The 14,133-nt window shown below is 37.8% G+C and overlaps 1 protein-coding gene across 5 annotated transcripts in view; it reads left to right on the top strand.

Moving 5' to 3' along the window:
* The window catches only part of POLQ (DNA polymerase theta), an 84,321-nt gene that overhangs the window by 54,106 nt on the left and 16,082 nt on the right, over positions 1-14,133 (top strand). For 4 of the 5 annotated variants that reach the window (XM_036448289.2, XM_045583958.1, XM_045583959.1 and 1 more), the window contains 6 exons: positions 1,868-2,061; positions 4,424-4,561; positions 6,012-6,186; positions 9,196-9,322; positions 10,078-10,199; positions 12,455-12,639. In XM_036448289.2, the coding sequence (XP_036304182.1) occupies positions 1,868-2,061; positions 4,424-4,561; positions 6,012-6,186; positions 9,196-9,322; positions 10,078-10,199; positions 12,455-12,639 (941 nt within the window). Of the gene's footprint in view, positions 1-1,867; positions 2,062-4,423; positions 4,799-6,011; positions 6,187-9,195; positions 9,323-10,077; positions 10,200-12,454; positions 12,640-14,133 lie in introns of those variants that run through there. The other variant, XR_004989678.2, reaches the window with a different exon arrangement.

Raw genomic sequence — 14,133 nt, forward strand, 5'->3', positions numbered from 1 at the left:
TCTTGTGTCCACATAGGGGCAGCTGTCTTGTGTGTTGGAGTGATGGTCAATTTGCATATTACTCTTTTATTAGATAGGATAGGATTCCAGATAATTGAAGTACATTAAGATAAGGGAAGTTTTGCCCTAGCTGGTTTGGCTCAGTAGATAGAGCATCAGCCTGAGTACTGAAGGGTCCCAGATTTGGTTCCAGTTAGGATATATCCCTAGGTTGTGTGCTCCATCCCCAGTGTGGGACATAAAGGAGGCAGCCGATCAATAATTCTCTCTCATCGTTGATGTTTCTATCTCTCTCTCTCCTCACTTCCTCTCTGAAATCAATAAAAATATATTTTTGAAAGATAAGGGAAGTTTTGGAGAAAATGTGGATAGCTGTGAAATATTGTTTGGAAATTATTTTAGGATATGTTTGTTATTTTAATGGACTTCCAGAATCTTCTTCTTCTTCTTTTTTTTTTTTTCTTTTCTCATGTCTTGCCTGATGTGTGGGTGTGTTCTGACAGCTGATTTTCTCCCAGTAGAGCTGATTTTTGTTAGTTTGAATAAATGTGTCCCAGGACAGAGTATCTTGTTCTTTTCCTATTATGTATGTTAATATAATACTAGAGGCCCAGTGCACAAAATCCGTGCACTAGGGTGAGTGGCCCTCAGTTCAGCTTGCATCCTCTCCAATCTGGGACCCTTAGGAGATGTCTGACTGCAGGGATCAGGCCCAACCCAGCAGTCGGACATCCCTCTCACAATCTAGGACTGCTGGCTCCTAACTGCTTGCCTGCCAGCCTGATAACCCCTAACCCCTCCCCTGCCAGTTTAACACATAACTGCTCCCCTGCTAGCCTGATAGCCCCTAACTGTCCTTCCCCTACTGGCCTGGTCACCCCAACTGCTCTCCCCTGCTGGCCTGATCTTGCCCCTAAGTGCCCTCCACTGCCAGCCTGATCTCACCATCAGCCTGATCTTACCTCCAATTGCCCTTCCCCGCTGGCCTAATCTTGCCCCCAACTGCCCTGCCCTGTCTGCCTGATCACCTTAACTACCTCTGCCTGCCTCATCACCCCTAACTTTTCTCCTTTGCTGGCCTGATCTTGCCCCCAACAGCCCTGTCTGCTGGCCAATTTGGTTCTGTTTTTTTGTGTGTTTTTAAAAAATATATTCTATTGATATTTTACAGAGAGGGAGAGAGAGGGATAGAGAGTTAGAAACATCAATGAGAGAGAAACATCGATTAGCTGCCTCTTGCACACCACCTTCTAGGGATGTGCCTGCAATCAAGGTACATGCCCTTGACCGGAATCGAACCTGCGACCTTTCAGTCCGTAGGCTGACGCTCTATCCACTGAGCCAAACCAGTTTCAGCGCCAATTTGGTTCTGATTAGTCGGTTTCTATGCCAGTCAGCGTCAAAAGTTCCACTTCCTAGGCAGCCATTGGCTCCTCACAGTTGACCAAGATTTGGTTCTGACTGGTCAGTTTCTATGCCAGTCAGCATCTCTGGGCCTATCAATTGAGCCTGATCAGAAAGGCGGAGCTGATCAGCAGCCCAGGTGAAGGTCTGGAGAAAATGGAGGCGTGGCTGCTGACGAGGCCTGGAGCTCAAGAGAGAGGCAGGTTCTGATCAAATAATCAGACCCTGCTTCTCTCTTCAGGCCTCTCTCTGGGCCTGATTCCCAGGCCCCTCAGCAGTCAGTGTTGGATCACCATGTCTGCAGCTGTAGCCGTCATCACTGGATCGCCCAGCGCTGACTGCAGGACTGACTTGTGGTTGGTCAAGCCTCCCGGTTGTTGCAGACCCAAGGTTTTTATATAATGATGCTGATCTAATCAGTTGGCTGGTAAATTAATGTTGTAGTTTTCCTTTTGTCTTCCAGATGTTTTATGTAAAGTGGAAATGCCCTGTCAGTACTGCTTGGCCTTGCTAGAATTGAATGGAATCGGCTTTAGTATTGCAGAATGTGAAAGCCAGAAACACATAATGCAAGCCAAGCTGGATGCAATTGAGACTCAGGCCTATCAACTAGCCGGCCACAGTTTTTCCTTCACCAGTACAGATGACATCGCTGAGGTTGTATCATGGGAATAGGGAATTTAGAAAAATAATTTTTAAAGTTAAAAATGGGGTGTGTGTGTGTGTGTATGTGTGTGTGTATTTCCTAAATGTGTTTATCTGAACATCAAGGATCAGTAAAAAACAAAAAACAAAACAAAACAAAAAAACCAACAACACAGTTCATCTAAGCAGAATTCTTTGGAGATAGAGTATTCTAGCATATAATTTATGTTATGTCTTATGTTTATGAAGTAGGAAGGTGATAAAGAAGGCTCCTAGACCATAGCCTCTATGAGAAGAAAATTTGCCTGGATCAGAGGAGGCACTTAACAAATATATGTTGAACATAAATATATGTTGTTCCATGAAATTAGTCACTTTGTGGACTCTCATCCCTTCCTCACCTCTAAATCCTTTTTTAGAATACAGAACTAGGTCTTTTTTTTAGTTGTTAATGAAAAGTTGATTTTTCTGATTGCTTTTTAAACCTAATTAAGATTTTTATCACTTTACTTACATTTTGACATGGTTTATTTTTGTTTTTTTATCTTGAAAGATTGGTGTTCTGTTCTCCTACAAATGTAGGTTAGGTGCTAACATTTAATAGCATTCTAGTTATGGTGTCTTCCAGATGTGATTCAATAATATAACATATTGGTGAAGATAGGCTTTAGAGACAGCTTTCTTGGGTTTGTATCCTACCTTCATTTATTCACTAACTCTAGTACCCACCTGAAAGCACATACAATTACATAAGGAATTTATAAAAGATATAGAATATCAGGATTTCAGCTTGATTAACCTTGGAGGAAAGACAGGAACCTGTGCTCTTGTGAATCAGGTTAGTACTAATGTATTAGGACAATAGACCTAGACCAAACTCTGAGCTGGAATAAAAGGCCTTTGGTGTTATTAGTTTGTTCTTAGGTCTTCCATGTTAAAGTAGAAGCTATATTTAAGGTAATCTAACAGTTTTACACAGAGTATTTAATCCTTACTGATTTTAAGTTGAATCTTTGAACGGGGCAGGATAACTATACTAATACAGGAGACACTGGCCACTGTGGCTGTTTAAATATTTAAATTAATTAAAATTAAATAAGATATATCAAATTAGCTCCTTATTTGTGCTAACCACATTTCAAATGTTTGGAAGCCATGTTGTGGCTAGTGGCTACCATACTGAATAGTGCAAATACAGAACATTCCCATTATTGCAAAATGTTCTTTCAGATGGCACCAGTCTAGAGCAGGGATCAGCACACTACAGCTTGCAGGCCAGATCTGTGGAACACAGCCACACCTGCTCATTTACTTATCCTCTGTGGCTGCTTTCATTCTATAGTCACACATTTGAGAAGTTGACAGACAGTAAATCCTGCAAAGCTGAAAATATCTTTTATGTGGCCCTTTGTGGGAAAAGTTTGCTGACCCCCCTGGTCTAGAGGGAAGCATGGGTTAGTGAAAAGAAAAAAAAACCTATAAAGTCTTATAACCTAATAGTTATAAGACTCTGGGTTCTAATTCTTAATTCTACTACTTTCTGGCCATGTAATATTGAACATATTTTTCAGGTTTGTGGCAGAATTGTCATAAAGTTACATGTGATGACACATGTTAAAGCACCTAGCATAATGGCTGGCATATAGCAGATGTGCAGTAAATAATAGTGCTTCTTGCCCCATCTTATTCAACCCCCTCATTTTATAGATGTGTTCATTGAAGCCTGGAGAAATAATTTATATACAAATCCCCTCTCTGCCCCAGAGCCTGGATCCCTGCCCTGTGTAGGCCTTGTATCTTCAGTGAGTGCTTTGCCACTCTAGCTTTCATTATGGCAGTAGAATTAGATGGCTTTTTGGACCCTTCCTATTTATATTGTCTGATTTTTGTGATCAAAATAGTCATGGGGGCTCCCATATTAACTCTATGGGGCTTAAGTGATTGAGCAGCCAGATTGTTTACCACATCAAGTGGTATTTAGGAGTGTTCACAATCCTCAGAGTAACCTAAAGTCTCAACGTCAATAGCTTATTTGTCAGCTGTTCAGCACAGAGTACACATTCCTGTGTTCTTGACTGTTTAATAGCCTGTGTTAGTATTAATCTATCAGCACCTAGGTAGTATGGATAGCCTACTGACATATAAATTTTATTACCATTATTTATTAAATGTGATAATTCAAAATTCTCCTAAAAACCGCAAACCATTCTTCCAACCCATGTTGAGCTATATGATTGTTTTTTCAAATAACTTTTTAAGATGTTTTCTTTTTTTCAATTCTATATTGTTTAAAGTATTACATGTCTCCTTTTCCCCCCTTAATGACAATAATTGAGATTTGATTCTTGACTAAAGAAGCTTTAATTTCTTACAGGTTTTATTTTTGGAATTAAAGTTGCCACCAAATGGTGAGTTAAACAACCAAGGCAGCAAGAAAACGTTGGGTGCTACCAGAAGAGGGAATGACAATGGACGCAAGCTGAAGCTGGGAAAACGGTTCAGCACTAGTAAGGTGCTCTTTGGGGCAGTCACGGGACAGCACTGAACTGCTTTTAGCATCTTGGTGTCTTCAAAGAATGTTGATGAAACCAAGATCCAACATAGGCACCATTTGAACTTTTCCACATAAAAACAAACTGGTTTGTGGTTTGGCTGCCCACAATAAATGTAGAGATGTTTCAGCATGGAAAACCTGGACCGTAATCTGAGTTAGCAGTTGTGTCTTTCCTATCATTAAAACAGTGTAAAGGTTTGTAAACTCAGACCTGTAGACATCATTTAATTATTGACATCCACTATTCTTAGACTTCCAGTATAATATAATTTATATAGTTATAGGAACACTAGAGGCCTGATGCACAAAATTTGTGCAAGAGTAGGCCTTCGCAGCCATGGCTGCCTGGATCCCACCGCTACAACCCAGCTTCATCCCAGAAGGACGTCAGTCTAATTAGCATATTACACTTTTATTATTATAGATGGACAAAGATATGGGAATTTTTTTTAAAAAAAAAGAAAAAAACCCAAGCCAATAGAAATAAAATTCTTTCTTTAAAAAAAATTTTTTTTTTTAATCTGTTGCAGATTTTTTTTTTAAATATATTTTATTTTTTACAGAGAGAAGGAGAGAGGGATAGAGAGTTAGAAACGTTGATGAGAGAGAAACATCAACCAGCTGCCTCTTGCACACCCCCTACCTGAGACCTTTCAGTCCGCAGACCGACGCTCTACCACTGAGCCAAACCGGTTTCAGCTCTTTTTTTTTTTTCAATTCCAGGTCAAAATAATATGTTTTACATGAGTCTTTTTTTTTTTTTTTTTTTTTTTTAAGAACCTAACCTGCTGATTTCAAAGTATAATTGCTAGTTATAATCCATAGGAAGTGGATGCATTGGAGAGAAGAAAGGGCTTATTTTACATTTTTGCTGTAGAATGTTGACCCTAATATCATTAACTATGTCTTGCCTTATCTGGGGAAGTTTCCACAGCTTCATTCTGTAGCAAAACTTTTTATTTGAGCTCACACGTTTCTATTCTTTAACTTTCATTGAAAGTCTTTAGCATTGAAAATTCAAAGTGTTAAAGATAAATGTCTTCAAATTTTCTTGATATAGAAACCATGAAAATATTAGGGCAAAAAGGGGGAAAAGGGGAAACTTCCAATTATTTGAGGAATGGAGGAGCAAAATATAGAGATAAAAAGAGATGGTGTAAACTCTTGGGTGGAGTGTGAGAAAATCTAAATTGACGTTGCTCAGCATTAACATGTTTGCTTTTAATAATCTGTAGTTATCATGGTTTTACCATTATGGTGATTTCTATAAAACCCAAACAGTAATTTTGAGTTATAGATACAGAAGTTAGCAGATTTAATTTTGAGAGTATATTGTTTACCTAAAAGAGATTCTATTTGCTGTGAAATTTGCTTAAGAATCAGATCTTACCTTACGTTTCTTTGGCAGGATGTTTTAAATAAATTGAAGTCATTACATCCTTTACCAAACTTGATATTAGAGTGGAGAAGAATCACTAATGCTATTACCAAAGTGGTCTTTCCCCTGCAGCGGGAAAGGCGTCTGAATCCTTTCCTCGGAATGGAAAGAATCTATCCTATATCCCAGTCACACACTGCTACAGGTAATGAGGAATTTTAAATGTGGACAATATTCAATTTTGAAAAAAAAATGTTTCATATATATATTTTCTTAGGATCACCAAGGAATTCAAGCGTTGATCATTGGGTTAAATGAAGTTTCGTAAACATTTATGAAACACATACTACATCCAAAGCATAGGTGGATACTACCTAGATACAGAGATGAAAGTTAGTAAGATAGAGCTTCTGCTTTCAAGTATTGTATAGAAAAACTAGGTTTTCGAGACTGATTTGTATCTAGGATTAAATATTTGAGTCAATGATCCTATCTAATTTCAGTCTAGCCCTCTCCTGAACACCTTAAGGTTCTCTCCATCTTGAATCTAAGTAGACATATGGGGCTTTTGTATAATGAGTGAGCATCTTATTTTACTCAATTGGAAAGTGGAGTCCTTTGGGTGTGTCATGGCCCTCTTGGCACAGATGTAAGTATAATATGGCAGAAAAAAAGTGTTCTTCTCTAGGCAGTGCAGAACTTTATTTTTATTTTTTTCCTGAATTCTTTTTTAAAAATCTTTTTTAAAAATCTTTTTATTTATTTCAGAGAGGAAGGGAGAGAGAGATAGAAACCTTCTACTCCTCCCTCCCTCATGCTGGGGATGGAGCCCACCACCTGGACGTGTGTCCTGACAGGGATTTGAACCGGGACCTCCTGGTTCATAGGTCAACAGTCAACCACTGAGCCATGCCCACCAGGTCAGAACTTTAAACATTAGCCAAATGCAGTGTGCAGTAGAAGTAAGGGCAGTGTTAACTCCTTCATAGGGAAGTTTAGATGGATAGTATAGAATATGGGTTTTGATACCAGATTTTTATAAGATAGAGCTTCTGCTTTCCTGATTCTGTTAACCTTTTTTAGACAAAGTGCTTAATCTCTCAGTGCCCAAGTTTTTTCTTGATAAAAAAATATAATAATAGTCCTATCTCACCAATCATCCTGAAGACTTAATGGGATATTACATGTCAAATGTTTAGAATAGTGCATGGCATTTAGAATGTGGCTCATCACCAGCTGTTGCTGTTGTTAAGGATGGACACACCATGAGGAGCTGCTTTTTTCTCTGCTTGCTTATTCCTTGTTCTCAACAACTTCTCTTTCCTTCTTCTCGAACTAACCTCTTAGTTCTTCCTAGCCATTCCTTGCCCTCTTAGTATTTCAGTTTCATTGGTGTAAGCATATATAAAATAAATCCTTGTTGGTGAAAAAAATAAAATCAACCTAGAATTTCAAAGCTGTTGCACACTTATTTGTTGTGTATAAAGCAGAAAGTAATCAATTCCATGTATCTACATTTAAATAATATTTTAGAAGTAGAAGTTTTCTTAAGTATAGCAAAGCCATTTCATTCTTAGACTTCACCTCCATAATGCTACATTCATATCTTGTCATTTAAAAAAATATATATTATATTGATTTTTCACAGAGATGGAGAGGGATAGAGAGCTAGAAACATCAATAAGAGAGAATCACCGATCAGCTGCCTCTTGTCCACCCCCTACTGGGGATGTGCCCACAACCAAGGAACATGACCTTGCCTGGAATTGAACCCAGGACTTTTCAGTCCACAAGCCGACGCTCTATCCATTGAGCCAAACCGGTCCCGGCAATATCTTGTCATTTTTATCATCTTATTTGTCTGCCAGTGTTACCTCATTAATTCAAACACTAAGCTTGAGAATTAAGTAATATTACAGAAAAAAAAACAGTGTTCTGAGGCACAAAGATGGGTTCTTTTCTGCTATTTGTTAGCTTTGTAACACTGAATAGGCCATTTAATGATAATAATGATATTCATATCTACCATTAATTGTGGACTAATTTTTGCTAAAAGCTAAATAACAGAGGCATAATTCCATGGGTTTATTCAGAAAAACAATAGTGTAGGTACTTAAAAATGTCTGATTCATTAAAAGAAGGTAAAATTACATATAGTAGCTAGTAGAGAGCCTATTACAATGGTGTATCATAAAACGTCACTATATATGTATTATAAAAACTACAAGAAAACAAAATTAGGTACCCAAACTCTTTTTAAAGACACTTTAAAAAAAATCCTCATCTGAGGCTATATTCTTATTGATTTTTAGAGAGAGAAAGAGAGACATTGATTGCCTCCCATACACATCCTAACCAGGGATCCACCCGCAAACCTGGGTATGTGCTCTGAATGGAATCAAACCATCGACCTTCTGTTGCACAGAATGATGCTCCAACCAACTGAACAACACCAACACCGGTCAGGGAAACTTCTTTTGAACAATGCTTATGTGTTCTAGAAACATTCAACCAAGAAGTAAAAGAATAAAATGTGAACTATTCAGGGGGAAATAAAGGCTATAAACATTTAAACAAATAGCTTTCTGTTTCCTAAGAAAACTCATTAACTACCTGATTCTAGTCTTGAGCTATGTCCATGTTAGCGTTGATCCTTTTGATGAGTGATGAGAAGAATCAGCCAGGTGAGGTCCAGAAAGGGACATTCTACCTTTCACTGCTACTCTATTTCCCGCAAAAGCTAACTCCTCTGGCTCAATTGTCCCTCTTCAGTACCAAATTGGCTCCAAATCCTCCTCTCTTCTTGTGCATTCCTGGCTTTTAAAGGCATTGGCAGCCCTTTAGCCTAGGATCCATTTGATTAGTCTTCACTCATTAATATAACTGCTAACATTTTATAGTTCTGACATCTGATACTCATTTTAACACAGGAATAGGTCAGTTTATCAAATTACTTCTTATCATAGGCTTGTTTGCTAGAGAGCTAGGTTAATGTAAAACATTGTATTATATCTGATTCATATATTCACTTATGTTGGAATTTATCTTGTACTTATTTTATCATTGTTAGGCACTTAAACATAATAAAAAAAAATTTATTTTATTTTAGGAATAATAGAGCATATGTTTTTAAGATAATTCAGAAATGCAATTACAATTAAGATAAATGTTAGATCCCGCGCTAATTTTACATCTTTATTCTATTTGATTTTAGGACGAGTAACATTTACAGAACCAAATATTCAGAGTGTGCCAAGAGATTTTAAGATCCAAATGCCAACACTAGTAGGAGAAAGCCCCCCTTCCCAAGCCTTAGGCAAAGGCCTACTTCCCATGAGCAGGTAGACATTATGTTTTTTGTTTTTGCATTAATATAATTTTGTGAGCATGAATAGCCTAGTGGACAAAATAATGAAAATAGTTGAAATTTCTATTTTAGCTATATACATTTCTATTCTACTATCCATTTCAAACTCTGAGACTGTCTATAATATAAAGAAGCTGGTTGAGGGGACTCTTTCTTCCTCCCCTCATGGGAGTCTGTGCTGTGATTCTTTCCCCTTCCCACAAGTGGGAGTCTACTTGTTCTTCAATAAATTTCCACCTTTGCTATAAGAAGAACAAGGAGGAGGAGGAAGAGGAGGAGAAGCTAGTTGATGGTGAAATGTTGAAAACCTGTGCCACTAATTAAATCAACCAGGATATGTTTATTTAATTCAAATACTAAAAGCAAGAGTTTAGCAAAGTCAGGAATACCCCCTCTTGGCTTCCTCTCTTATACACAAAGGGAAAAAATAGCAAAGATGATGTATGTTAGATCTGGTCAAAGAGAGTTGCTGAAGTGAGCTAAATGTCAATGTATTGTCTCAGAAGTAGTTAGTGGGAAAGGCTTTTACAGAAATGTTTTACTTCCTACTTAATTGAATGTTTGCTAAAAAAAAAAAAGTCTATAATTTTTTATTAGCTTTAAAGTAAGTTTCAAATAGTAAGGTTTTTAAATTTCTTACATTGAAACATTAACTTTACTGAAAAATCAGGCCTTTTCACATATTTGAGTCTACTTCATGTTCAGCTGATGATGTTGTTTGCATGACAGAAGAGGAACTAAGAAGGGCTGTGGTCTGAACTCTGTGCACCAGGCCCAGCAGGAGGAGAGAAGCTCAGACAGCGCAATGCCGTTCTCCGTCAGCATGCGGCACGCCTTTGTGCCTTTCCCAGGTAGGATGCTGATGGGTTTTGAGCTTTTCATTACTGTCGGAATATTTTTTTCAAAACACGGATAAAGCCTGCATTATGAATAAGACTCAGAAGTATGCATTCATACCTCCATCTTTCCTCTGAATAGCCTGTTTTTCCCCTTTGTGTTGCCAGGTGTGTAACAATCAGTTATTGTTGTCTTCATGATCTGCTCTGTGGGAAACTTTGTGGTATATGGTTATTGGCATATACCAATATACATGCCTGCTAAAACCATGTTTTCCAAGGTCATTGTAACCCTTTTTGGAAAATCCAATGGATATTTCAGTCCTCATCCTCTTTGACTTCTACAGCATTTGTTACTGTTAATCAACCCTCACTTTCCTCAGTCTCCTCCTCCCTTGACCACTAAGGCACACTTTTTTGTCTCTCTTTCTGACTTGCTTTGCATTTTGTTTCTTCTCCTTTTCTCCAGATCGCTGCTTCCTCTTACAGGGGTTAACACCAAGGCTGTCCTCCTGCCTGACCTCTCCTCAGTACTCCACACATAAACCTTTGTCATTAAAACATTTGGAAGTCATGATCTAACTCTCAGATAATCACTATTGCTGGAATATACATTTGTTCGTTTATGTTTTGCAAGTTGGCAGGTCTGGGTTAGTGCAGTTAACTATATGAATTTATTTGAATTCTGTCAGAAACATATATTCTAAGAGTGAATTCAGTTCTATGATAGCATAGTCTGCTTGGCAAATTTCAGGCTTGCTTTTTAAATATGAATTATAATAATACAATTTTACTACTGTAACTATTTTTTTTTATATACCTTTATTGATTTCAGTAAGGAAGGGAGAAGGGAGAGAGATAGAAACATCAATGATGAGAGAGAATCACTGATTGGCTGCCTCCTGCATGTCCCCCACTGGGGATCAAGCCCGCAACCCGGGCATGTGTTCCTGACCAGAATCGAACCTGGGACCCTTCAGTCTGCAGGCCAACACTCTATCCACTGAGCCAAACCGGCCAGGACTACTGTAACTGTTTTTAAGTAGTATTCAGTTCTGTGGCATTACGTACATATGCCTTATGTAATCATTACCACACCCATCTCTAAAACCTTTTCATTATCCCCAACTGGAATTCTGTGTCTATTAAACACTAACTCTCCCCCTCCTGCTCCTCAGCCCTTGGTAACCACAGTTCTATTTTCTGTCTCTATGAACTTGACTACACTACTATCTCATGTAAGTAGAGTCATACTGTATTTGTTCTTGTGTACCTGGCTTATTTCACTCCACATGAATTCTTCAAGGTTCACCCATGTTGTAGCAAGTGTTAGAATTTCCCTTCTTTTTAAGGTTGAATAATATTCCATTGTATGTGTATACTTCATTTTATTTATCTGTTCACCCATTAATTTATTCTTACCTAAATAATAAAATTGTTTGATGCAACTATTTTATACTGCTTCTGCTTTAAATTTTTTAATTAATTTAAAATATATATGAATTCTTGCCAGAACCGGTTTGGCTCAGTGGTAGAGCGTCGGTCTGCGGACTGAAAGGTCCCAGGTTTGATTCCAGTCAAGGGCTTGTACATTGGTTGCGGGCACACCCCCAGTAGGGGGTATGCAAGAGGCAGGCAGATGGTCGATGTTTCTCTCTCATCGACATTTCTAGCTCTCTATTCCTCTCTCCTCCTCTCTGTAAAAAAATCAATAAAATATATTAAAATAAATAAATAAATAAAATAAAATATATATGAATTCAGTCTGGAAATTTCTGTCACTTAAATGTGGTGTTGGTTCATTTACATCTAAAGTAATTATTGACATGTGGATTGATTATAGTCTACTATCTTGCTATTTGTATTTTATATGTTCTGTTTTTCTTTTTTAAAATTTCCAATGACTATTTTTTTCTGTTTTATTTTCTCTAAGTTTATTAATTACATGTCTAGATATTTTAGAGTTTATAACATGCCTCACATCACAAACTGTCTTTAAATAATACATGGGAACACTGTGGGAAACGCTGCCACAGTGGCTAAGTAGCAGAGGTCAGGGGTAGCTTTATGTATGTTACATATTCTTGAAAGCTAAATGAAAAAATGATCTAACTTACAGAACTAAATTGCATCATATTAAGAGTAAGTTTTTAATTTTTGGATACATGATCCCGTGATTCTGTTAGAACTAAATTTCTGTCAACATTCTCAATTATATAAAACTTGTATTTGCCTTTGTTCCAGCTTTTCTAAAATTACTTCTACTTCAGGTGGTGTAATATTAGCTGCTGATTATTCTCAACTTGAACTGAGGGTCTTGGCTCATTTATCCCGCGATAATCGTCTCATTCAAGTATTAAACAGTGGAGCTGATGTTTTCAGGAGTATTGCAGCGGAATGGAAGATGACTGAGCCAGAGGCTGTAGGGGAAGAACTGAGGCAGCAAGCAAAGCAGGTAATCTTAGTGAATATGCTTAACATCAGTGTGAATTTTAACGATTCAAAAAATTATCTCTGTCATTTGCAGTTGAAGACTGATTTCTTCTTTGCCTCTTTCAAACTACATTTATCTAGCCTGCTCTACCCAACTGCCCCCCCTGCCAGCCTGCTCTCCTCCAACTGCTCCCCCCTGCTGCTGGCCTGATCACCCCCAACTGCCCTTCCCTCCTGACCTGATCGCCCCTAACTACCTCTGTCTTGACCCCACCACCATTGCTTTGTCTGGAAGGACATCTGGAAGGTCTCCGAGAAGGTCTTCTGGTCTAATTAGCATATTACCCTTTTATAAGTATAGATGTTCTCTAAATGTTTGTTAAAAAATAAATATTGCTGTGCTGTGGATTATAATTAGTAACTGATAGCTTTTTAGTTTTTTGAGGCCGTTGGTTAGCTAATCCACCTGAGAACTTCATACTCCCTTGGACCTTTCAAGTGGGCCCAAACGAGTTTCTACACCTGAATGATGTCAGGCACAAAGACCACCAAAGGCCACATTTATGCCCTTGCCTGACCTGGGTTAACACCGATACTTCCTTTCCACCGGACCTGTGGGAAATCTGATGCCATTTTCAAGAAAATAGGGTTGATGGCTGAGATAAAGACATGCCATCCCACCTCTAAGATCCTGCTTTTCTAGTTTTACATTTACTAGGATACCCACAGCTGTAGTTCTGACTGGCTCATTGGGCATGAAGCACTTCTTCTCACCACTGTCTGTTTAGCACCAACACTTGTTCCCATGACTTAGGAAGTCAGCTTTTGTCTTCTCCATTTAATCTCCTTTGGGGTCCTGCATTTATCAAGAATCAAACTCCAGGTAAATAGGTAATATTCTAATATTTAATCCTCATAATAAACCCGCGAAATAGGTATTATTATTACTATTTTCATTTTATATAGGGGAAACCGAGGCACAGAAAGTTAGTAATTTGCTTAAGGTCTTATAGCTATAAATGGTAGAGCCAGAATAAGTTCAAAATGCCAGAATTTAGAGATTTGACTCTGTAACCTAAACATTTTCCCCTGATGATAGCAACCTCCATTTAATAAGTTCTTGCATGATGTAATAGTGTTTATGCTATACCAATTTTCCTTACTTAGTTTGCACTGAACAACCTAATTCTTGAGGTTTTTTGTTGTTGTTGTTAGATCTCTGAGATCTGTTAGCACTAAGTAATATCTGAGTTTAAAAAGGGAAAAAAATTGGCATCACAACAAAATACAACATAAAAAGATCAAAAAGGAAAACAAAAAAGGAAGAAATTTGTCTCATTGTATTCAAAAAAAAAAGAAAAAGAAAAATACTGCTAGCTATCTTATCACATTAAAAGATTTTGGAAGTCTTTTTTTAATAATATATTTTTATTGTTTTCAAAGAGAAGGAGAGATAAAAACATCAATGATGAGAGAAAATCATCGATTGTCTGCCTCTTGCACATTCTCGCTGGGG

Source organism: Pipistrellus kuhlii, unplaced genomic scaffold (genome assembly GCF_014108245.1).
Source record: "Pipistrellus kuhlii isolate mPipKuh1 unplaced genomic scaffold, mPipKuh1.p scaffold_m20_p_2, whole genome shotgun sequence".
Classification (NCBI taxonomy): Eukaryota; Metazoa; Chordata; class Mammalia; order Chiroptera; family Vespertilionidae; genus Pipistrellus; species Pipistrellus kuhlii.